General features: G+C 38.9%; 1 protein-coding gene across 2 annotated transcripts in view; it reads left to right on the top strand.

Annotated features, from left to right (window-relative positions):
• The window catches only part of LOC126365941 (cytoplasmic aconitate hydratase-like), a 357,848-nt gene that overhangs the window by 280,102 nt on the left and 52,277 nt on the right, over window positions 1-25,469 (top strand). For both annotated transcript variants that reach the window (XM_050008715.1, XM_050008716.1), the window contains exons 11-14: window positions 6,312-6,532; window positions 9,371-9,527; window positions 19,473-19,708; window positions 24,237-24,373. In XM_050008715.1, the coding sequence (XP_049864672.1) occupies window positions 6,312-6,532; window positions 9,371-9,527; window positions 19,473-19,708; window positions 24,237-24,373 (751 nt within the window). The remainder of the gene's footprint in view (window positions 1-6,311; window positions 6,533-9,370; window positions 9,528-19,472; window positions 19,709-24,236; window positions 24,374-25,469) is intronic.

Raw genomic sequence — 25,469 nt, 5'->3', positions numbered from 1 at the left:
CACTTTTTGGATACACTTTCTTTGGCCATGTACCTTCTTATATTCTTTTGATATGCCTTAACCATACAAACTATCTTTCCTCTATCTTATACATGGTACTATGATGAATCCACCTCCTCTCTCTAATTTCCTCATTTCTAATGCAGCCAGGTCAGGAAATTCTATGTGCTCTTCTCAAGAGATCCATTTCTAAAGTTTTAAGTCCCTTTTTGTTTCTTTCTGCGAGTTCGCAACAGTCACTCCCACAACTTGTTATTGATTTCACGATGGTTTCGTATAATTGCATTTTAACTTTTAAACCCATTTTTGAGGACCGAAGTACAGTATTTAATTTTTAGATAGCCTCCCATCCCTGTCTGGTCCATTGTTAGATATGTGTCACGTCTTTCATCACATGATAGCATACTATCCACATGCTTGAACTCTTTGCACACTTCAATTTGATGTCCAAGTTACTTCCGTCCTCTCACAATGTAGATATTCTGTCTTCTCAAAATTAATTTCCAAATCCCACTTTTTATATTCTGCCAACAATCTCACAAGCATGTGAGACATCTCCTCTTCATTACTTGCTGCGATGATCTGATCATCAAAATGGAAAGCTGAATACATAAACAAGTTCCCTACTTCAATCTCTATGCCCATGCACTTTCTACATCTGTTGCCTTCCGCACATACGTCTTATAGAATGTGGTAGGCAGACAGCATCCTTGTTTCAGTCATTTAGTTATTGTGAAGGACTTTCAAGAAATTTCTGTCCCCACTTTACACTGAGGTGACAAAAGTTGTGGTATAGTGATATGCACATATACAGATGGTAGTAATATTGTGTACACAAGATATAAAAGGGCAGTGCATTAGTGGAGCTGTCATTTGTACTCGGATGATTCACGTGAAAAGGTTCTCAATGTGATTACGGCCACACAATGGGAATTAAGACCTGTCACGCAGTATGGAAGTTGGAGCTAGATGAATGGGACATTTCAATTTGGAAATTGTTGGGGAGTTTAGTATTCTGAGATCCACACTGTCTAGAGTGTGTTGAGACTACCAAATTTCAGGCATTACCTCACACCACGGACAATGCAGTCTCTACTTAATGACTGGGAGCAGCAGTGTTTGCATAGAAATATGAATACTAACAGACAAACAGCACTATGTTAAATAACCACAGAAATCAATGTGCAACATGTGATGAATGTATCTGCTATGAATGCTCTGCACAACAGCATATTAAACAAAGAGAACTTGAGAAGCTGACCACGGCTGAACATTGCTGAAAAAATAGACATAAAATATAATTTGAAAAAAAATTAGGGTTTTTGCTCAATCATCATCATATTGGGATTCTGCTATCAAAGAAGTGGCCAAAATTTGAATAAAATAGCAAAAATTGTAACAAAGATTAGGAATTTAAGCATAGTAGGGCATGGGGGCAGGCTTTGGACATTGAGTGGAAACAGACGTAGGCTAGACGCATGTAAGGATGCTCGAGCAGCAGTTTCGAATTTGGCGCCAGTTGCTAGCACCTTGTGATGTCGTCACTCAGTCCCCTGCGGGGAAGAACTGTTGCTCAACTTACCTTCCACACATGTTCCACTCCAGCCCTATATGGAAGGTTCCAGACACTACCATTACATCTATATAAGCAGAACAGTGTGCCAGCCTCAGCAGTCAGTGATTTCAACTGCTGGTGACTATGACTTAAATGTTTTATTCAAAATGACACAGCTTGTAACCCAAGATGATTTTATTGAATCTAGTTGTCTTTTTTGAAGTTACACTGCAGTCGGAAAATCGGATGACGTAAATCTTGGGATGCTTTTTATATGCTAATGTTATAATAGTATTTTTGTCTGTGTACTTGAAAGTATCATGCCTCTTCCATTACACATAATATCTCGTACATGCAAATCATCACTGACACTGTTTTTGTAATTGGATCCTGTTAGAGAGAAAATATGACAGTACAGTTTCACAAGTAGTTTGTATATGGTCAGAGGTGTTATGTTTTCTATGAGTTGCAATTTTTTACAAAAGCTTGTCGGTTATGAAATTTATTTTACCAATATTTTGTTGAATATGTTGAGTCTGAGGAAGTGAAAATATTTATGGAAATCACTACAGCTACCAGGTACAAGATAAATAATTGAAAAAACATTACTGATTTACTATATAGTTTGTTATTGAATTTTTTTTCCTTTTTGGTGCGCAAAAATTTCCAGCTCCTCCATTAAATTCATTGTATGTGATTTTTGGAGTGGTGGAGTACCCTAAGATCTCCTGTGCTTTTGAGTGAGTTTTTATGTGCGTTGCTATTAAATGAAAAGCACTATATTACAAGACCATCATCAGATTTTAACCGACTATTGTTGCCATAGTAATTACAATGTTTGTAAATGATGCTGGGAAAGATGTTACACATCTAGATTGAGGTACAGTTTTTTGACAGTGTGGTGGTTATACAGTGTAAAAGGTAAAAAGTTAAACAGTAAATAAACTTGAATGGAGCAAGCAACAAAAGCATGAACACTACACACACTTACATCCGTTTATCTTAATAAATGTACTCAATAAAATAAAATAGAATTAGTACTCGGCATGGCTACTTCAAGAGGTACGAAACATGGAATGTGATACAGAAACCAGTCAAAAGAAAAAACTAATACTTGTAATTACAGAATATATGGAGTACATAGCCAATCTTAATAAAATAAAATAAATTGATAAATACAGGAAAATGGAGAAATATGAAGGAACAGACGGTGTGACAAGTCCTGGAAAACTGAGAGGACTGTGCTTACCATACCTACATTAGCATGGTGGGAAAGATTGTAAAAGGATGTGGACTGATCAGTTTTTTCTCCAGGTTTGAAGCATTCACTCTCTGGAATGTTTTGAAGGATATTTTAGACTTTACAAATTGAAGAAGTTTGATTCTTCAGTCAAAAGCTGTTTCCCTGGATATGGAAATGAAAATTATTAAAGCTCTTATGGTTACCACAGTGGTCTCTGGCCTGAATTCTTAAGCAGAGCTACAAATGGCTACAATATTGGGTCTGAGTCAGTTTTCTGAAAAAGAGAGGAAGGAACAGGAAGGGTTTTCTTTGGTGACCCTGATTGGGGTAGTAGTTGAGCACCTGACACACTCCCAGATGAAACTGAAGAATAAAAATTTCAAAAAGAGGTTTTTGGCATAATCATAGATAAGATCATTCCTATAGACAAGATTGTTTCTCCGGTGGATTCTCCATATGAAAAAATGAGAAACATTTGTGCAACTTTTGAAGCCATTCTCAGAATAAATTCAACTTTGTATTATAGTGATATGATTAAGAAATTAATATTAATTTATCAAAGAAATACAAATGTTTAAGTCAGCGAGTGGAGCTGCTCTTCCAGATTTGACAAAGATAACAAAAAAACAAAGGGATTAAATTTCTTCTTATAAATGAAATATATAAGTTGAGTTTACAAGGTGTGTTTCTTGAAGTTTGCATTTTGCTCAGGATTTTCATTATCCTACCAGTGACTGTTGTTCAGGTGAGAGGATTTAGTAAATTAGCATTAATCAAAAATCATTTAAGATCAATTTTAGGCCAAGAGAAACTGAATCACCCATCACTGTTATCAATAGAGTGTAAACTTGATTCTAAAATGAACTTCAGTGATCTTGTGGATAACTTCATCAGCTGCAAGAATAGAAGATTCAGAGTTTCATCTGCAGTTGTACAAAGTTGTTCATCTGACACTGAAAGATCCTATCAGACTTCTTAAATAAAGAAAACAAAGTATGCTGCAAAGGTCTCTCTCTAAATGTTAGGTTCATCATCATCATCACCATTATATGTGTATTTGTTCAAATAAAGTGCAGTGTGCAGGCAGCATTTATTTACTGCTCACATGTAAAACAATGTACTGAAGAATCAGTATTTGTGACAATTCCTGTGGGCTGAAAGAGCTCGGGAGCCCTGACAAAAGTTTGCCCAACTGCTTGTGAAATCAGTGGATGGCCCTGTCCCCATCACACTAAAATTTTTGTTTTCCTTAACTCAAAAAATTATTCAGTGTATCTCATCAGTCCTTCTAAGAGATTCATCATATGTGGACTCTGAAGGCACATAAACATGTACTACTGTAGTTTGTGTAGGTTATGTGTCTCTTCTGGCTACAATAATGTGTTCATTATGTTTAAATGATTAATGGAAAATCTCATATAAAGATGTGAAACAAATACTAACAAAGAGGTAGAAGGGCTGGCCAGTACTTACCTCAGCTCAGTACAGGCGTTAGATACACAAAACAGAACATAAAATTTATGTATCCTAGCTTTCGGAACTTTGTTCCTTCGTCAGGGAGGAGAGAGAAGAAAAAAAGGGGAAGAAGGGAAAATGGATTCAGTTACTTACAACCCAAGTTATGTAGCAACAGGGGAAAGGTAAACAGGGACGGTAGCAAAGATGGAGGCATGGGTGTCAGAGGGAAGCCAAAGATATTCTGCCGTAAGTACTGTACCAGCTTCAAACCAAAGAGGATGCATACAGAAGTAAAGAGGTATATAATATAAAGATAAACACAACTGTGTAGGATACGTAAAATTTTCTGTTCTGTTCTGTTTTGTGTATCTATTGGCTGTACTGAGCTGGCCAGCCCCTCTCTCTGTTAGTATTTGTTCTTTATGTTTTTTATAGTAGTGTACCCATATTCTACTTTCTTATTCATTATTAGACCTTCTCATGCATTACAGCTATTTGATTTTGTGTTGATGAGCATTGGAAATTTTACAAATAAATTTCCAGATAGTTAACAAGTTGGTACTTTCTGTAGAAATGTGTTGAGAAACTTCATACATAATACAAGCTATCAAAATAGCAGCGCACAGCATACCTCTGGTGCTGAACCTATTTGTAACATTTTAGGATATATGATTTCCTGTTTTATTACTTAACTAACTGTTAGAATTCTTGTAAATATGTTTGATCTTTACAGTGCATCCCTAAGTTGAGTTGCATAACATTTGCTGAAAAACATGAGAATTTGGGCCAAAATAAAATTCTGTCTGTTGCAAAGAGAAATTAATGTATTGTGCTCATTGGTTGTCGACACAATAACAGAATTTGGTTGGAGTCATATTCAGTTATTGAGTATAAAACAAAAAGAAGTGTAAACAATGAGAATTGTTGTTTATATTTACAGTAATCCTTCCAGCCATCTGTGGTTATCCTTGTACGGAGCCATGTTGTTCATAAAGTGTTATCACAGTAATCATCTCCAAACTGGATTATATTACAGAAATAATGTGTGAAATAGTACAGGTGAAAAAATACAGAGCACTCATAAAAAAAATTGAGATATCCAAACAAATTTGTAAATCTGAATTCAATTTTAATTGGTCAGTGTAAATCTTCCCAGAAACATATTTCTGAATAGTGGACAAATAGTTGATTTTAAGCAGACACTCTTAAGCTCTAGTGTTGGAGAAGTTCTCTCTCTCTGTCTCTCTCTCTCTCTCTCTCTCTCTCTCTCTCTCTCTATCTCTATCTCTTTTCTTCTTCTTCTTCTTCTTCTTCTTCTTCTTCTTCCCAAAGTGAAGATATTTGATTACAAAACAAAAGAATTCCCTTGATACACTTGAAAGTCAAAGTGATAATGAGTTGCAGCAGTAGTGCAGTGGAAGACTTAATATGAGTAGAATAAATTCTGTAATAGCAGTTTTCCCAAAATCAGAATGTGAGTTTGTGCACAGCTGCATAATAATAAGAGATCAAAGTAGTGCCAGTTGTTTGTGGTTTGTTTGCTTATCATATGTTTGGTTTTCTACTTAAGTAAGGTAATTTTTGAACATACTGCTATATATAGACCTCTAGTACAGAAGCATGTTCTGTCACCACTTGAAAATGTCATCATTAAAGGTTGAAACTGATCGTGGATAATTACACAAAGCATGCAACAACTGGGACTGTATTGCCCTTCATTATTTTTGTAAAATGTTGACACAGAGAATACATTTCTGTATATTGTCTTGTTGAGTATTTCTAGATTAATGTTCGCACGCATAAAACTGACATTCTTGTGCATAAAACTGACATCCAGGTTCATTGTTTCAGTTCCAGAACAATGGAAACTTGGTTTTTATCTCTAAATGGAAATCAGTTGATATTTTACGTGCATATTTTAAATTTCTTTTCATAAATATTTATATACTTCAGTCCCTAATAATTACAAAGACACTTTGATTCTGTTATAATTAATTATATATGTAAGTAACAATTGCCAGTTCAGTGATAATTTTTATGACTGATTTGTTTCAGGACTGCTAGCAAAGAAGGCTGTAGAAGCTGGGTTAAGTGTCGCTCCATATATTAAGACGAGCCTGTCACCTGGTTCTGGAGTAGTTACTTATTATTTAGAAGAGAGTGGTGTTATCCCCTATTTGCAGAAACTTGGGTTCTCAGTAGTTGGCTATGGCTGCATGACATGCATAGGTAACAGTGGACCATTGCCTGAACCAGTGGTTGAAGCTATTGAGACGGTTAGTCATTGCTTTGTTTTTAAATATTTGAGAAGAACAGTTACTTAAAGCTATGATCTAGATACTAAGTAAATAATTGCAAAATGGTGTACCACCTCCTGTCCATATGTGTTTCGCAAGAAATTAATTACACGGAATAGCTTACTCCTGTGACAAACAATGGAAAGTCCGGGATGGAATAAAAATAATATGAAAATAACAGACGGTACTCACCATATAGAGGAGGCATTGACTCGGTCAAGCACAGTGAAAAGAATAGTAGAAATATACGAACTTTCAGACAAAGTCCTAGGAAGGGGTGGGTGGTGGGGATAAGGTGGCAGCAAGGCATGGGGTGGGAGATGGATTGCTGGGTAGGGGTGAGAATGGAGGAAGATGCCAGTGCTGCATATGGGAGTGTGGGACAGAAAGCTACTAGGTGCAGTATCGGGAGGCTGTGTTGGGAGCAGGGAAAAGAGGGGGGTGAAAGGGAGGAGACAGGAGTAGAGAAAAGGAAAGGACTTCTGGGTGCCTTGGTGGTATAGAAGGGGTGTGGTTACTGTAGCAGGAGCAGGGAAGGGGGTAGGAAAGGGAAGGGCAGGGACTAGCAGAGGTTGAGGCCAGGCAGGTTATAGGAATAATGTTATAGAGAGATTTCCCACCTCTGCAGTTCAGAAAAGCTGCTGTTCAAAGCAAGAATTCATATTGCATAGGCTGTGAAGCAGTCATTAAAGTGAGACCCATCGTGTGGAGAATGTAGCACAATTGTTACAGATAAATTTGTAGATCACATGCCTGCTTTCACAGGCGGCCATGCTTTTGATAGGATAGAAGATGTCAGTGGCAGGACTGGAGTTGGTGGTAGTGGGAGGATGCATGGAACAGATATTTCATATAGGACTATGGTAGGGATATGAACCATGGGGCAAGATGTTGGGAGCAGAGGTGGAGGAGAGACAGATAAGGATATTGCATATGTTGGGTGGGCAATGGAGTACCACTGTGTGATGGGTGGGAATGATATTTCTTATTTCAGGGGATGATGAAATATTATTGGAACCATAGCAAAGAATGAGTCAGTTGTTCCAATCCTGGGTGGTACTGAGCCATTAGAGAAGTGATCCTCTATTGCTGGACTGTGATTACATGAGAGATGGTAGGTGATTGGTGAGAAAAGGTATAGGATATCACTTTCTGGAATAGGTTTAGCGGGTGATTTCGTTCTGTGAAGGCAGCGGTGAGACTCTTGTCACATTTTGAAATGGACTGCTTGACACTACAGATGCAGTGACCATGGGTGGTTATGGAAGGGACTTCTTCGTGAAGAATGGGTAGCAGCTGATGAAGTGGAGGTATTGTCAGTAGTTAGTAGGTTTGATTTGGACAGATGTAGATGTCCTTAAGGTTGAAGTCGACATCAAAGAAAGTAGTTTGTTGGCTGAGGATGAACAGATGAAGTGGATGGGAAGAAAGTGTTGAGGTTCTGGAAGATGTGGCTGGATTGCCCCCACATGGCTGCTTTCACAGGTAGCCCTGTCTTTGATGGGGTAGGAGACATCAGTGGCAGGATGAAGATGTCATCATAGAATATGAACCAATTTAGAGGTTTGGCAATTTGAGTAGCTTGGTTAAATTACTCTAGATGGGCTAGTAATAAATTAGTGTAGGTTGGTATAATTCAGGTGCCGTGGATTTATTCATGGTTAAGATCTTCAAAGGAGAAGTAATTGTGGGTGAGGATATCCTCATTACCACCCAGGACTGGAGCAGCTGAATCACATTCCTTGCCAAAGTTTTGATTATCCCTCATCCTGCTCTAAAATGAGGAATATCCACCCATCCTTCTTACAGAGGTATTCCACCATCCACCCACCCTACACAATATTCTTGTCTGTCCTTACTCCACCCTTGCACCCAACACCTTATCCCATGGCTCACATCCCTGCTTTAGTCGGAGCTAAAAGATCTGTCCCATATGTCTTCCCACTACCATTAACTTCAGCCCTGCCACTGATTTCTCCTACCCCATAAAAGACAGGGATACCTGTGAAAGCAGTCATGTGATCTACAAACTTAGTTCCAACATTGTGTTACATTCTACATTGGAATGATCAAGAGCTAGTTTTCTGTCCATATGAAGGGCCACTGTCCAACTGTGGAAACGAGACAGCTAGACAACTCAGTTGCTAAACACACAGCCCAACACAATGTGCTTCACTTTAATGACTACTTCACAACCTGTGTCACCTGGACTCTTCCAGCTTTTCTGAATTGCACAGGTGAGAATTCTCCCTACAACAAATCCTTTGTTCCTGTAACCCTTTGTCCTCAACCTTCGCTTGTCACTGATCTCCACCTTTCCTGTTCACGATTCACAAATACAATAGGTAATAGAAATACTGTATATCCAAGCCCAAGTAACACACAAGCTTTTCAAAATCAAAACAAATAACAGGGTGACAAGAATCAGAATAACTTATGACTTAAGAATTATGGCTAACATACTTGCTACTCAGTAAGACAATACATCACGTGCTCACTATGGTTTTCATATTCAACTGACTTTTGCAAGCTGAAATTCTTTGATTGGCAAAATAGTTCACAGGTGAATGGCTTGATATCAGTGTCCAACAGGCACGATATTTTGGTAAAGTGGTTGCTTGCCATGAACTATCTCATCATGACGTACTCCAGGAGAATTAGAAAAAAAACAATTCTGTGATACTGTAACTGTCTCCTCTATTTATTCTTGACACTAACCCACCACCACAGACTGTTAACTGAAGGGGAGTAAAAAAAAATTATACTATGAGTGGAAATCTTTGATTTTAATGTGCTGTGATTTAATTTTGGTTTCAGGGTGATCTTGTGTGCTGTGGAGTCTTATCTGGAAATCGTAATTTCGAAGGTCGGATCCATCCACATACTCGTGCCAATTATCTTGCATCTCCTTTGTTAGTGATAGCTTATGCAATTGCAGGAAGAATTGATATAAACTTTGAGAAGGAGCCACTTGGTAAGTAAAGGGAACAAATATAAGCACAAGACTAAAACGAGATTTTTTTATTATGTAAGTAAATGCTTGAAAATTGCTCTTACCATGTAAAATTTCCAACATTTGTACATGCATAGCTCCTAGGCATGTATATGTGCATGTGGATGGATATGAACACACACACACACACACACACACACACACACACACACACACCTATACATGACTGCAGTCTCGGGCAACTGAGACCAGGGGCAGTAGGGTAGGGATGACAGTGAAGTCTGGAGGTCAGGCAAGAGGTGGGGGGAGATCAGCTTCCTATATGTCACCCTTCCTACATGTCGACCTCCATGTCAAACATGGCTACATCAGTACTATGTCCGTATCAAAGCTACTAACCACCAGCAATAGCTCCACTTTGACAGCTGCCACCCGTTCCATACCAAGAAATCCCTTCAATACGGCCTATCCACCATGGTCATCACATCTGTAGTGACAAGCAGTCCCCCTCGAAATATACTGAGGGTCTCACTGAAGCCTTCACAGACCCTAATTATCCTCCCAACATTGTACAAAAACAAATCTCCCATGCTTTATATTTCCAGTCTCCCACCACGTCGCAAAGTCCCACCGTCTGGTCACAGAGTAGCATTCCCCCTCGTAACTCAGTACCACCCAGGACTGGAGCATCTGAATTACCTTCTCCGCCAGGGTTTTGACTACCTCTTGTCGGGCCGTGAAATGAGAAATGTCCTGCCCACTATCCTTCAGACTCCTCCCAAAGTGGTATTTTGCCACCCACTGAACCTACACAATACACTCATCCATCCCTACAAAACTCTGTCTCTCATCCACTTACCTCATTTCCCATACCCCTGTGATAGACCTAGATGCAAGACATGTCCCACACAATGTCGCACCACCACCACCCACTCTAGTCCGATCACAAACATCACCTAACCATCAAAGGCAGGGCTACCTGTGAAACCAGTCATGCGATCTATGCTAAACTGCAACCATTGTGCTGCATTCTATGTGGGCATTACAACCAACAAGTTGTCCGTCCGCATGAATGGCCACCGACAAACTGTGGCCAAGAAACAAGTGGACCACACTGTTGTTTAGTACACTGCGGAACATGACATCCCTCATTTCACAATCTGTGCCATATGAATCCTTCCCTTCCTTCGGAACTGCACAGGTGGGAACTTTCCCTGCAATATATCCTACATTCCCATAATCCTTCTGGCCTCAAGCTTAGTCACTCATTGTCCTCACTCCCCTCTTCCTGTTTCCATTCCAGCACTCCACAGCCCTCATTTCACCATCACTCCCAGTCTTTTTTTACTTCTGTCCTTTTCCGCTGACCCCCCCCCCCCCCCCCTCCTCCTCCCTTCCTCCCTACCATTCGCCAACCCTCTGTCTAAGGTGCAGCACTTCACTGGCTCTCAATTGGCTCTGAGCACTATTGGACTTAACATCTATGGTCATCAGTCCCCTAGAACTTAGAACTACTTAAACCTACCTAACCTAAGGACATCACACAACACCCAGTCATCACAAGGCAGAGAAAATCCCTGACCCCGCCGGGAATCGAACCCGGGTGCGGGAAGCGAGAACGCTGCCTCACGACCACGAGCTGTGGACACAGCACTTCACTGTCTGCCACCCCTACCCTACTATCCCTCCCCCTCCCCGCCCCAACCTTCTCCTTACTCCCACCCAGTCACCACTCCCGTCATGCACTGGTGCTGTTGCTTGCAATGTGGCTTCAGATCTTCAGGTGCCTGAGATGTCATCTCAAAGACATGAGATCTTCATTTGTAATCCATGAAGCTTCTTGTTTCTGATACCCCTTTAGTAGTTGGTTTTCCAAAACATGACCTATCCAGTATGAAACAGTGGAAAATCCAGGATGGAATGTAACAATATTATGAAAAGGATAGTTGCTACTCACTATGTAGCAGAGATGCTGAGTCGCAGAAAGCCACAACAAAAAAAACTTTCAGAAAGTTAGCTCTCAGCCAATAAGACCTTTGTCAAAAAAAGACCCCCCCCCCCCCCCCCCAACGGCCACACTTGCACACAAACACAACTCACACACATGTGACCATAGTCTCTGGCAGCTGCCAGAGACTGCGGTCGTGTATGTAGGAGTTGCGTTTGAGTGAGTTGTTACTACCCAGGATGAGATTGTTATGAGTAGTGGCCCTTTCTCTTTGCTATGTATATTGTCTTCCAGGTCTTTACTGTGGAATGCAACCGGTCATGATTCCAACCAAATTACATTGTGCTTGTGTGAATTGTGTTCATGATATTATTATTGGATTTGGTACTGTCAGGACAGACCTCAGATGTAATATACCTTACCATTAATGTTCTTCACCTCCTGCAGATGTCCTTGTAGGTTCCAGATTACTGATTCAAAAGATGTCATTTAAGTTCTGTAGTATTACATGCTGGTTGGGCAGATGACCTTTCCCACTCCCTATTTATTTATGACAAGGAAAGATGATCATGGCAAAATAGTAACGTAGTATTAGGTAGTAGTGAAACACATAGTTTGTGCAGTAGTTTTGTTTCACACTTGTGAGATTTTTTTTGAACGTGCAGAAAGAGCTTCAGTTTCAGTGTGAGCAAAACGAACACAAGAACAGGTTAAACGTTGGAACAATCAGCATTGTAGTTGTAAACTGTACTGGAAAAGAACCAGAGCTCCAAATGCTAATAGAAAGCAACAAATTTCAAATCATTACAGGTGCAAAAATCTGGCTGAAGCCAGAAATAAGTTCAGCCGAAATTTTTACAAAGCATCTAATTGTGTTCATAAAAGGATAGACTAAACACAGTTGGCAGTGGAGCATTTGTTGCAATCAGTAGTAGTTTGCCTTGTACTGAAACTGACGTAGATAGTTCCTGTGAGTTAGTATGGGTAGATGTTGCAATAGTAAATGCTTTCATTCTGTAGAAAAGTAAAATTTTTCCTGTGAGGCAGCTTTCAACTGTGAGAAATATGGAGAGAAGGGGAAGGTAAGCATTCATCACAAAAAATGAACCAGGAGATTGTGGAATTTTCTGTTTCATATCCAATCAAGAGAAAAAATAAGATAATAGTACTGAATAAAACCAGTATAAATTAAAATAATTGGTTCCCTTTACCAACCTCTTGACTCAAATGATACAGTTGCTGAACAGTTAAAAAAAACCATGAGTGTCATTTCAGTTAGGTACCCTACCCATAAAATTATGGTTCATGACGACATCAATCTATCTCTGATATGTTTGTGAAAATACATGTTTAATGTCGGTGGTAGGCTATAAAACCATCTGAAATTGTACTGAGTGCTTTCTCAGAAAGTTATTTTCAGGAGATGATTTGGAATGTGAATTGTTGCAAAAACAAACTTGACCTATTAGCAACAAATAATTCCGACCAAATAAAGAACATCATGACAGATACAGAGATTAGTGACCACAGGATCATTGCAGCTAGACTGAATGCCGTAACACCAAACTACCAAAAATAAATGCAAGATACATGTACAGTCTCCATTCCTTCCAGTCAGACAATATAAGTGGTTTAAATTCAAAGAAATAATATTGATGGCATTTCAGAGATATATACCAAATAAATTAATAAGAGATGGTACTGATCCCCCTGTGGTACACAAATAGGTCAGAACACTATTGCAGAAGAACCATAAATCATATTAAATTTAAAATAATGCAAAATCCCCAAGACTGGCAAAGTTTTACAGAAGTATGAAATTTGACAGAAAATGCAAAGAGATGTAAAGTACACCAGTGGCAAGAAGCAATCGATACTTTCACTGCGCAATAATGATGGTGATGTTATTGATAACAGTACCACTAAAGCAGAGTTATTAAACATGGAACCCAAAATATCTTCACAAAAGAAGACAATGTATGTACTCTAGAATTTGAATCAAGAACAACTGTCAACGTGAGTAACTTAGAAGCAGGTATCCTAAGTGTATCGAAGCAGCTTAAAACACTCCAGAAAGGCAAGTCCTCCAGTCCAGACTGTATACCAGCCAGGTTCCTTTCAGAGTATACTGACACCCTAGTTCCATACTTAGCAGTCATCTACAATCACTTGCTCTTCAAAAGATCCATATTCAAGGAATGGAAAATTGCACAAATCAAACCAATACCCATGAAAGGAAATAGTAGTAATCTGCGGAACTGCAGACCTGTATCCTAATGTCAATTTGTAGTAAGTTTTTGGAACACGTACTGTGCTCAAACATTATGAATTGCCTTGAAGAAAACAGTTTATTGACAAAAAGGCAGCACAGATTTAGAAAATATCATTCTTGTGAAACACAACTGTTTCTTTATTCTCACAAAAAAATGAGTGCTGTTGATGGGGGACATCAAATTGATTCCATATTTTGAAATTTCCAGAAGGCTTTGGGCACTGTTTCTCACTTGTCATGCCAGTGAAAGACCATTGCAGTTCATAACAATTGATGGAAAGTCATTGAGTAAAACAGAAGTAATAGCTGGCCTTCCCCAAGGAAGCGTTGTAGGCCCTGTGTTGTTCCTGATCTATGTAAATAATTCAGCAGCCTTCTTCAATTGTTTGCAGATGATGCTGTCATTTACCATCTTTTAAAGTCATTAGATGATCGAAACAAATTGCAAAATCATTTAGAAAAGATCTCTCTGTGGTGCAAAAAGTGGCAGTTGATTCTTAAAAAGTGTGAAGTCATCCATATGAGTACTAAGAGGAATCCACTACATTGCATTTCCTCAATAAATCGCACAAATATAAAGGCTGTACACTCAACTAAATACTTAGTGATTATAAATATGAATAACGTAAATTGGAACGCTCGTGTAGATAATGTTGTGGGGAAAACAAACCAAAAACTGATTTAATGGCAGAACACTTAGGAAATGTTACGGGTCTCACAGAGTGACTGCTTGCACTATGCTTGTCTGCCCTCTTCTGCATATTAATGTACAATGTGGGGTCCGCATCAGATAAGATTGGTAGGGGACATCAACAAAGTTGAAAGAAGGGCAGCTCATTTTGTATTATTACGAAACAAGGGATATGATACACAAATTGGGGTGGCAGTCATGAAAACAAAGGTGTTTTTCACTACGGTAAGACGTTCTCATGAGATTTCAATCACCAACTTTCTCATTGAAGTATGATAATATTTTGTCGGTGCCCACCTACATAGGGAAGTGTTCGTTTTTTCCCTTGCACTTTCCGGGAGTGGAACAGAAGAGAAGTAGCTTAAAGCTGGTTTGATGAATCCTCTCCAAGGCCCTCAATAGTGACTTGCAGAGTAATCATGTAGATGTAGACATAATAATACTTGTTTCCTTCTGTTACATACCCGTGACTCTTGAAATAATTGTAAAACGATAAACAACAGTTGGAATCTAGAATCATGGCTGGACTCTAGTATCCTTTCCAAAAGCAAGTTACCAGCTGTTATGGTAATATGTGAAACTTCAATTATTTCAGTCACAAAACTGCAGACTGCCTAAGGGCTTGCCTTCAGTGTTTGCAGAACCGTTTGTGACTTTGAATAAAACTGTTTTACAGCCAGTGCACTTCATTTCACTCAAAATGTGAATATTTGGCTGTGGACTGCAGTTTAATGTAACATGCTGAAGAGAGAGGATGGTGAGCCAGACACAGATCAGATTTGTGTGCCGTATTAACTACTATTGGTCTTGTACACTAGCCAGATTGAGTGTGGTTCTCAGATGGTTTTTTTAATGCTCATTTAGGCAAATGATGGCCTGATCCCCAATATCTGTCTTGAAAATAAGGTACCTAAACTGTTAAAACATAACACACAAAATAAAGTTTACACAATTCACATGATGCATACAACTTCCCTTTCCCTGGTTGACTGATAACTATGGCAGCAGGAAGGTCATTCACCCACAAAGTTAAATTAAAATTAATTTGCCAAATCACAAAAACCACTGACTGCATACAACAGGATGAATGCTGGGAAAGAAACAGAGACACTTTTGAGGTGATGGTCAGATTTTATATCTAAATGTCAATCAGCCAGAATTGTCTCTCTATTAACACTCATTACTCGAGGTGGTAGTTGTGGAGGTGTGGTGCTACATACTGCTCAACTGCATATAGGAAGTGTTGGGGAGTGAGTACCATGTCACCGGCATTGTGAAGCTTACTGCAGGGTTGGCTCAGATGACTGTTAATCTAGGGGAGTTATGTAGGAATTTTATGAAAGAGGGTCGGGTAGTGATTGTGGGTGGAGCTGGGAATAGTCTTGATAGGGGCGGGGAATATGATGAAGGTGGTGGCCTCTTAAGGATAGCTACTCAAACTCGTAGCACTTATGTGCATTTCGCACAACTTTTTCAGCGTCATGAACGGCCTCATCATAATGATGCTGTTATTCGTGTTGACATGGGGTTGGAGAGAGCACTTATGGTGGAGGGCATGGCTCACATTGTAGTGGTGCCAGTTGAGTCTATCAATCAGTCAGGTTTCTCTAGGCATGGCCTGCACCTCAGTAGGTATGGGAATGGGAGGCTGGTAAAGCTTATAGGTGACAGTGTAGTGGGTGGTGGTGGGATGACTAGTGGAAAAATTTCTGTAGTAGTTGGTGTTAGAACTGCACCTTTTTTATATAGTAGTCAGCTGATAGGTGTCCCTGCATGAAGGAAGACCCTCTAACAAAGGAATCTCCTTCAGAGGAAGTCGGGCATCCAAGCAGTGAAGAAATTAGCATATTTCATCAAAACATGTGGGGATATAAAGTTAGTGAACTGATTATAGATGTTGACTAGATATTATTGGTACATCAAAGCACCACCTAAATAATTTGACAATTCAGAGGCTTCCTTTACCAGGATACAGATTAGCTGGCTGTTTTCCAAGGAGTTCTTTGCGGAGTGGGGGAGCGGCCATGTACATAAAAAAGCAGTATTCCATTTGAGTCTGTAGATATATTACAGTATTGCACTGAACAGGTATTTGAATGTTGTGGAGGGGCAGTTGAATATAGTAAAACTAACTTCTAATTGTTGTTATTTATAGATCCACTAATTCTGACTTCATAGCATTTCTGCTCAAGCTAGAGAGGGTTCTTTCTTCACTTTATAGGAAGTTCCAAAAGTTAGGTATATACGGTGACTTAAATATTACATTTGTATGTGATTGTGCAAGAAAGAGCATGTCAGAAGATCTCCTAAGTTCATGCAAACTGTGTCTTTTCCAATGAGGGTGGAAGGGAACAGTAGTTTAACCATAGACAGTATTTTTATTCATTCTTAGTTACAGGATGGGCATTCTCTTATTAAAAGGGTGAATGGCGTTTCAGACCATGATGCTCAAATTTTAACTGTAAAAGGTTTTTGTACTCAAGCAAATGATATATCTAATTACAAACTATGTAGAAAAGGTAATCCTAAGGCAATGGTGTTTTTTTACGCCTCGTTAAGGATCAAGAGTGGTAGGATATTTATAGTGCCAATAACATAGATGACAAATAGAATGTTTCCTGAACACATTTCTCACACTCTTTGGAAGTTGCTTTCCATTAGAATGTTCTAAACAGGGCACTATCAGTAAATGGCGCCTTGGGTGACTGAGTAATGGGATAAGGATGTCGTGGAACAAAGTGGTAATTATATCAAAATGTTAGAAGTTGTCACAATTGAGCTACAGTAGCCCATTACCAATAGTATAGTAAGGTGCTTAAAAATATTATTAGGAAGGTGAAGAGTATGTGGTATGCAAATAGATTAGCTAATTCACTGGATAAAATTAAAACCAAAGTGAATTCCAAATACGTTTAACAGGTTAAAGTGCAGTGAGCTCACTTTCTGTAGAATAGCAGCGTTACCATCACCTTCTACCGTGCTGTCATTTATGTTCTTTGGTAACAAACATTGTCATCATAATATGTAAGAATTCAACATCATCAATGTCGGGCCAAACTGTAAGGTGGATCATCACATACTTATGACTTTCGAACAGTCAAACATTCTGTGTGTCTTGGAACTCTTTGTGTCTGCCAATGCTGATTTCACAGCACACCATCATCAAACATTCACATTCATATATGGGGATTATTATGTGTTCGATCAGTCTGTAATCATAGAGGGGATATTCCTTACATTCAACGTTGATTGTGCTGTCTCAGTGAAGAAAACTGACCTTATTTAGTTTGTTCCATTCACTGTTCCACTGCCAAAATATTTTGGGTACTGTGGTATTGAGTTAATAAATGACTCAATTTGTATGTATTTGTCCTAATGATAAGTACAGGATTGCACATCATAGAGATTGTGAAGTACTCATTCAGCTTAATCCCACCACATGCTCTGCAAATGGGTGATCAAACTTACCGTTTGTTCAGTTTGGCAGTAGCCGTAAATATGCAAGCATACTTGATTTATAGGTTGGCCCATGTAGCTGTACTGTAGTTGCGTCAAACTTAGTTTACAGCATAGCCGCAAGATTTTTTAAGTAGGTTTGCTAGATTTGGGGAAAACGTTCGTCATGTCAGTGTTGACACATGATAGCAGTCCAGGCACTATTTGTATCTGCTTGTGTTGTAACTGCAAGTGACAGGACTGTAGGGAAGTGATTTATTGGTGCTGGGGAATTCTGTATGTATATAGTGTAATTTACATTTTATAAGCATTGTAACATGAATAGAAACAGAAAAGTTACATAGATTATTGTTTTCTGCCATCATAGTTATTGATTTTAGCAGCACAATAATATGACCAGTCACATTAATATAATTTCAATCCAAAATCCTGAATAACCATCTTTTGCAGTGTGAACCACTGTGAGACATGGAGGAAGAGTCAGTGAGATTCTGGAAAGTACCAAAAAGGGTGTGGAGCCATGCCATGGCATGAGCAGACTGACTGAGGTGATCCCACAGATATGTGATTTGGTTTAAAATCAGAGTTTGGTGGCCCAGAGAATATGAGGAACTTATCCTGAAGCTCTTCGAGCCACACACATCCCCTACGAGCTGTGTGACACATTGCATTGCCTTGCTGGTAGGTGCCATCGTGCCGATGAAAACTGCATGTAGGGGTGGACATGATCCCCAAGGATAGATGTCTGCTTTTATTGATCCATTGTGGCTTCCAGAATAACAAGATCATCCAGAGAAAGTTATAAACATTCCCCAGACCATAACGTTGTTGCACAGTGTTTTCTTCCAAATGTTTCACACCACACATGCCAACAGTTGTCTGTTGGATGGAGCATAAAACACGATTCATCTCAAAAGGCCACTCATCGCCACTCTGTGGACATCAAAATGCAGTATTAGCATGCAAATTCCAGCCTTTGTTGCCCATGAAAAGCAGTCAACATGCCTGTATGAATGGCATGTGTTGTGGAGGTCCATATGCAGCAGTGTTTGCTGGACTGTCATTGAGGTGACACTGTTGGTAGCACTTTGGTTCATTGGGCAGTAAGTTGCTCAGCAGCTGCACGTCTATTCGCCTGTATACATCTCCACAGCCATCATTCACCCCTGTCACCTGTGGCCTGTAGTGCACCGCAGTTACCTCAATCCAAGTTTCATATAGCACCATTTTGCCAAGCACGATGTACTTTGAGCATGATAGCACACAAGCAGTTTACTAATTTAGCCATTTTGGAAATGCTTCCAGCCTTGGCCCAAAATCTGTTAGTCATGCTGCTTTGGACATGTGATAAATTGCCCCGTTTCTGCTTTACAAACATTGTTTCTCTTGCCACTCTCCCACCACCAACTCACTTTATATATACTTCACTGCTAATGCTGCCACCAGCTACCTGTGAGTGGCTATTGCACATTGATGTCGAACGTAAGTAGTGGTGAATGAGCTGTGTATATTGCTGAACATTCATATGTAAATATTACTTCAAAAATTTTCATCTAACAGTTTGTTCCTCTGCCTGACACCCTAACTTTATATTTTCAGGAACAAATGCTGATGGGGAACCTGTGTATTTAAATGACATATGGCCACTGAGAAAAGAGATTCAAGCAGTTGAACAAAAATTTGTTATTCCTGCTATGTTCCGAGAAGTTTATGAAAAAATCGAAAAGGGGAGTCCAAATTGGGTATCTCTTGTTGCACCAGAAGGAATTTTGTATCCATGGGATAGTAACTCAACCTACATTAAACACCCTCCATTTTTTGAAAGCATGACTAAGGTAAGATGAAGTTCAATTTGTGAATTATTGACATATGTTGTGTTTTATTTTAGCATGGTACCAACCATGTCTATGTGTAAAGATACAAATTAACAGCCATTATTTCTGAAAGTTTTGCTAGGTTTGTGACCATCTAAAAAATTTTTACGCAAAAGGAAAACACTGTTTTGTTGTTTCACTGTGTATACATTCTCCACTAGTTTCTCAGAATAAATTCTCAATGTCTTGGTCAGCACTCCTAATGATTTCGGGATAATATATAATTTTATGTGGCACAAATATTAAAATTTTTCTTTGGGTTCATTTGTTATCTGCTTGCTGTTTTATTTGGTTTGTAATATATATTTAATAAAAATATCAGCAAAAGGATGATTGCACTTAAATCATAAATACATGCTAAGTGATGTCAATTTAGAGGTTGGTAGCTAATTACTTTTATTTGAGACTTCCTCAGTTCTCTATAAAGCCTTACAACCTTCTCTTAGATATGCTACAAAAGTTACATCACTCATTTTTAGTGTGAAACACTGCATTTGCAGTGTATGTTTTATTATTCTATAGGAAGGCATCAGCATCCTTTGAGAATTTTGGTTAAAGTGTAAGTTGTCTGGTTAAGACTGAAGCATAATGTTCACTTTTTAGTTTTAACACTTTTTATTTTTGTGTTTACTCATCACAACATTCTTCCAAAAATTCACAAATGCCATCACCATGTAACATTTTTAATACACACATCAGTTAGTTCTGAAGAAATTACCCGTGACAGTGGAATATAAAAATAATTCTTTGCTTAGTGTCTAATTTGGTTTTACATCACGTAACTTAAATTTGTAAAATGGTCATATATAAGTGGCATTTGTTATGAATGATTTCAAGAAGAAAAGTAAAAACAAGATAGAGTTTGTATATGTACATACACTCCCATGTAGTGGCAGTAGCAGCACATGTGGGACACACACACAGTGCTTGCTCTTACGTTGTCGTTGTGCGCTGAAGTACCAATTCGGAACCAGATCAGATGGGACCCTATTAATCTGCCCTGTGAGTGTTCAGTATGAGCAGAAATGGTTAGGATTTAGGTGTGCTCTGTGGAAAGATTTGTATTTGTTTGTAAAGTCTGATGGGAAGGCACTGTGCTTAATGTGCCATTCTACCTTAAATATCAAAGCACCGCTGTCACTATAAAAATAAAAACTTCTCAACATGCAAGGGGTTGTTGGATCAGACAGAAGCAAACAGATTACTAAATTAAAATCAGAATTGTCACAATCCGAAGAGGTAAGCCTTATTTAATTCTTAAATAAAAATGAAAATCTACCATTTTGTAATTGTACTCATATGTACTGAAACTTGCACTATTTCTCTTTAGATATTGTTGTTAAACTAAATTATGAGACTGTTTTGTGTGGTAAGATTTTAAAGTTGATTATTGCTATTGCTGTCCTGCAGACATCTGAGCTGGACTGCCCTTCAAAAAGCACTTTTATGGATGGTCAGTTTGTAAAAGAGTGTTTTGTAGAGTGTTCAGAAATAATTTGCCCATCTGTAGTGGCCCAATGTGAGGCGTTAAGGTTGTTTGAACATACAATTTCTCAAAGAACACAAGAAATTGATGCAGAATTGAAGGAGCAGTTGCACAATAAATGTCGTAACTTTGTAGAGTACTCGATTGCCCATGATGAGAGCACCAACAATCACAGCATAGCTCAACTTGCAGTTTTCGTAAGGGGTGCTGAAGAAGATTTCACTGTTACCGAGGAACTGTTGGATGTTATTTATTTGAAATGTACCATAGTTGGGGAATATATAATTCCTGGCTGTAGAAGAACAGCTATGTGCAAAAGTTTACCAGATGTTTAGGTGCACCATGGATAAAGTTGCAAAAATTGTGAATTTTTTTTAGAAAGCAAGGCTTGAAGTATCGGGAATTAAGTCAGTTTCAAGGAGGAAATTTGGACAATATTTCCTCTCCAAAATTCTTGAATTTAGATATTTATGAACATATTAGTGAGTACACAAAAGTGTTTCAGTCATTGCATATAAGATTTTGAAGATTGGTTTGAAGGTAAAAATAAAATAAATTTAAAAAAAAAAAGCTGACATGGCTGCCCCATATTCTTCACCTGAAAACTAAATGCATGAGAAAGCTTAATGCTCTCTGCCTTCTGGCGCACGCATCTTGGGGTGTAGAGCATGGTGCTCTTCTCCATCTTTACTGTGATCTGGTCTTGTCCAGACTAGATTATAGTGGTCAGGTTTATGGCTCATCCGGTTTGTGGCTCATTGGCTCGATCCACTCTGAAAATACATTGTGAGGTGCATCTGGCTATTGATGCCTTTCGCACTAGTCCTGGTGGCAGTCTCCTTGCAGAAGCGAAGATTCCCTCACTACAAATACAATGGAGCCAACTCCTAGTTTCTTAGATAATCGCCATTCGCCAACTCCCTGACCATCCCATGTACCCTGCCCTCTTTGCAAATGAGGGATGTTGCCCTCCTAAGAATCACCCATGAGTAGAATTGCCCATTGGAATGCATCTCACTTCCCTCTGTCGGGATCTCCATCTCCACTTGCTGGAATGTGCCTCATGTATTTCCTCACACACCCCTCTTGGATGGTGGCTAGGCCACAGATTAGGACTTACCTATTGGAGGCTCCTAAGGTATCTGTAACCTCTATGGTCCTCTGGTGTCTTGTACATTCCATTCTTGCAGAGTTCCAAGGTGCTACCACTTCTACACTGATGCTTTTAAGGTGATAGATAAGGTGGGATACGCTTTCACGTCTCCTGCTGGACTGGAACACCATTTACTGCCGGGATCATGTAGTGTGTTCACAGCAGAGCTGCTGGCAATTGACAGAGCCCTCCATTTTGTTACGCAGGCTTCCCTCCACAGTATTTAAATATGTACTGACTTAATGAACAGCCTGCAGGATCGACAGATGCTACTCTAGTCACCCTTTGGTCTCTCCTATCCATGATCTTGCAGCCCTTGGCTGTGCTGCCTGCTCAGTTGTCTTTCTCTTGGTGCCAAGTCATGTGGGCATCCCAGGGAATGAACTGGCTGACCATTTAGTTATAGAAGCACATACTTACACACCCATTCCCTTTCATGATTCCAGCTTCAGATATGTGGATCCAGGTCAAAGCTCTGTGGATATGTGGATCCAGGTCAAATCTCTCTTTGTCCAGAAATGGAACGAGATCTGGTGCGCTACTGTTGTCAGTAATAAACCTCACACAATCAAGGAGACAATGGCAGTTTGGGGCTCTTCCTTCTGCTCCTCTTGGAAGGTGTCCACTCTCTTATGCTGTCTGTGCATTAATCATACCAGGCTCACCCATTATTTCCTCTTGCATAAAAAACCACCTCTACAGTGTGGTTGTGGAGCCAGACTGACAGTATCCTATACATTTGTGGAATATCCCCTTCTTTTGTCCCTACTAAGTATAGCCTTCAAGTTTCCTTTATTTTAATATTGGCAGATGATTCAATGATGGTTGAACTGGTCCTTAGTTTCCTCTGTGAAAGTACCATTTTATTTTCAGATACAAGGTTTTGCCTTACTCCTGGAGCAGGGACAGGATGGTTGTGGTTGGGGCCTCTCTTCATGTTGTCTCAGTCTAGGACCCATGACCACTCCCCTGTGGAAAGACTGCTCTTTTACACCTCTGTTTTTCCAGTTTTTAGATTTGGTTTACCCATTTATGGCTTCTGCTGTGTTTGTTTTAACTTCCTTATTTTATAGTTTAACTCGACTGGATCTGTCCACTTTTAGTGGAACCCGTCTCTTCTATGAGTAACATTGGAATCGCGGGACTGATGACTTCACCGTTTAGTCCCATAACCCCACTCAGTTACGTGTTCTTCACCATTTGATGGCCTGCACTTCATCCATATTCAGTTACCTTTCTCTCTTCTAACCATTATTTCACATAATAAAATTCTTTGTTTGCCTTTCACTCCAAATCCAAACATCATTGTACTTGTTGTCTTCAGTCTATACTGCACTTTTTCGTCTCAATTAAGACTGACATGTGACATGATGCATGACGCTGTTACTTTGTTCTTGTTATGAAGCACGAGTCCATTCTTAATTTTTGAGAGAGATTGATTAGACTGAAAGTTGAACTATTTGTCAGCTGTCTTCAGTTTTTTTTATCTATGTCTCAGTTCCACACTTAAAAATGAGTTGCACATAGAGTTAGGATGATTGTATATTTATGCATATAATAATGTGCTTGTTATTTTAAGAAGTGAGAGACATACATTCTACATGTGTGTTAAATGAGGAAAGAACTGTTCATTAGTCTTCTGTTTCTTCTGATATGTTACACTTTTCACTGTACATTAGTGTATAAATAAATGTAGATGTGATATTTATGATTGTGATGTTCATTACAGTACTGCTTCTTTCCCTGTAAATATAATTATAATTATGATGATGATGATTTGTTTTAGTAATGTATACAATTTCAAAATAATTGTGCTGGTACTGAAGTCTTATTATGTGTTTACCTTTCAGGAACTCCCGGAAATTAAGTCAATTGTAAAAGCAAGAGTGTTGCTCAATTTAGGAGATTCTGTGACTACAGATCACATTTCACCAGCTGGTAGCATAGCTAGAAACAGTCCAGCAGCAAGATACTTAGCTTCACGAGGGTAACTGTTATTTTGTCACGAATTTTGTACAATGTAATGTGTAACAAATACTCTTTGATCTAGAAATCATTTGTGTGTGAATGCAATGTAGAAAACATATTCTCCCACCTTTTTAGTGGTTGTGTTGCACAGCATATTATTTAAATACGCACAGAGCCACAAATTTTCAATTACACAGAATAGCAGATCACCAGCACCTCGACTATATGCAACAGCCCACTTTTGTCCCATAATTTTTATAGCAAAATGACGAACTCCCGTAAATCTGGTTGTATAGTGTTCAAAGAGAACTGAATAAGTAGTTTATAAAGACTGGTGACAGTAGACCTGAAAGTTAATTGTGTTCTTGATGGTACATAGTTATTTTTCAAGTGTAGATTACAGTTCTGTCTTTCCACACAATATTTCAGCAACTGGCCTAGTTGTCTTCAGGAGTTAAGATTGATAGTCCCATGTACACTCACTAACTGGAATCCATAGTCTGACATAAGTCAGGTTGTCTGAACAAGTAAGACCTCCCCTCAAAGCACCTGAAGACCCTGGCCACAATAATGGGAAGCTTTAATTAACTGCAAACCTGTAATAAGTCATCTCTCTAAGAACTCAAAGATAACAATTGTGTTTGTTCTTCATTTTTCTTTAAGTTTGGTGTATATTCCCTCTAAAAATTTATACATGCCATATCATTTTTTGTTCCTCCACCTCCCTGTTACACTGCTTTTTTTTGTTTATTTCATTATTCTATTTCTCTGTCTGGCTGTAGCACATGACTAGCATTGAATGTTGACATTGGCTCTTTCGTATGTGTTCTCCACTCATCCAACACTGCCACAGGTGTCAACAAATTTTTTTTCTGGAATAAAAACCACATTTGTCTCATGTTTACTCATGTATTTGTGAAGAAGGCTTTGTTGCCACTCAGCAGTGATGTAAGTATTCAGTAATGTAGTGATACTGCTTTGTGTGTCATATAAATGGGAAGTTTTTACCAGTATTGTTTCACATGTCAAACTGACTCCCAAGACTGTATGTTTTGGTATTTTATTCATAAGAAGTATTCACCAGATTTTCATTGGCTAACTGTTAAACAAAATTT

This window comes from Schistocerca gregaria, chromosome 4 (genome assembly GCF_023897955.1).
Source record: "Schistocerca gregaria isolate iqSchGreg1 chromosome 4, iqSchGreg1.2, whole genome shotgun sequence".
Taxonomy (NCBI): domain Eukaryota; kingdom Metazoa; phylum Arthropoda; class Insecta; order Orthoptera; family Acrididae; genus Schistocerca; species Schistocerca gregaria.
This window is presented reverse-complemented; position numbering and strand designations above follow the sequence as displayed.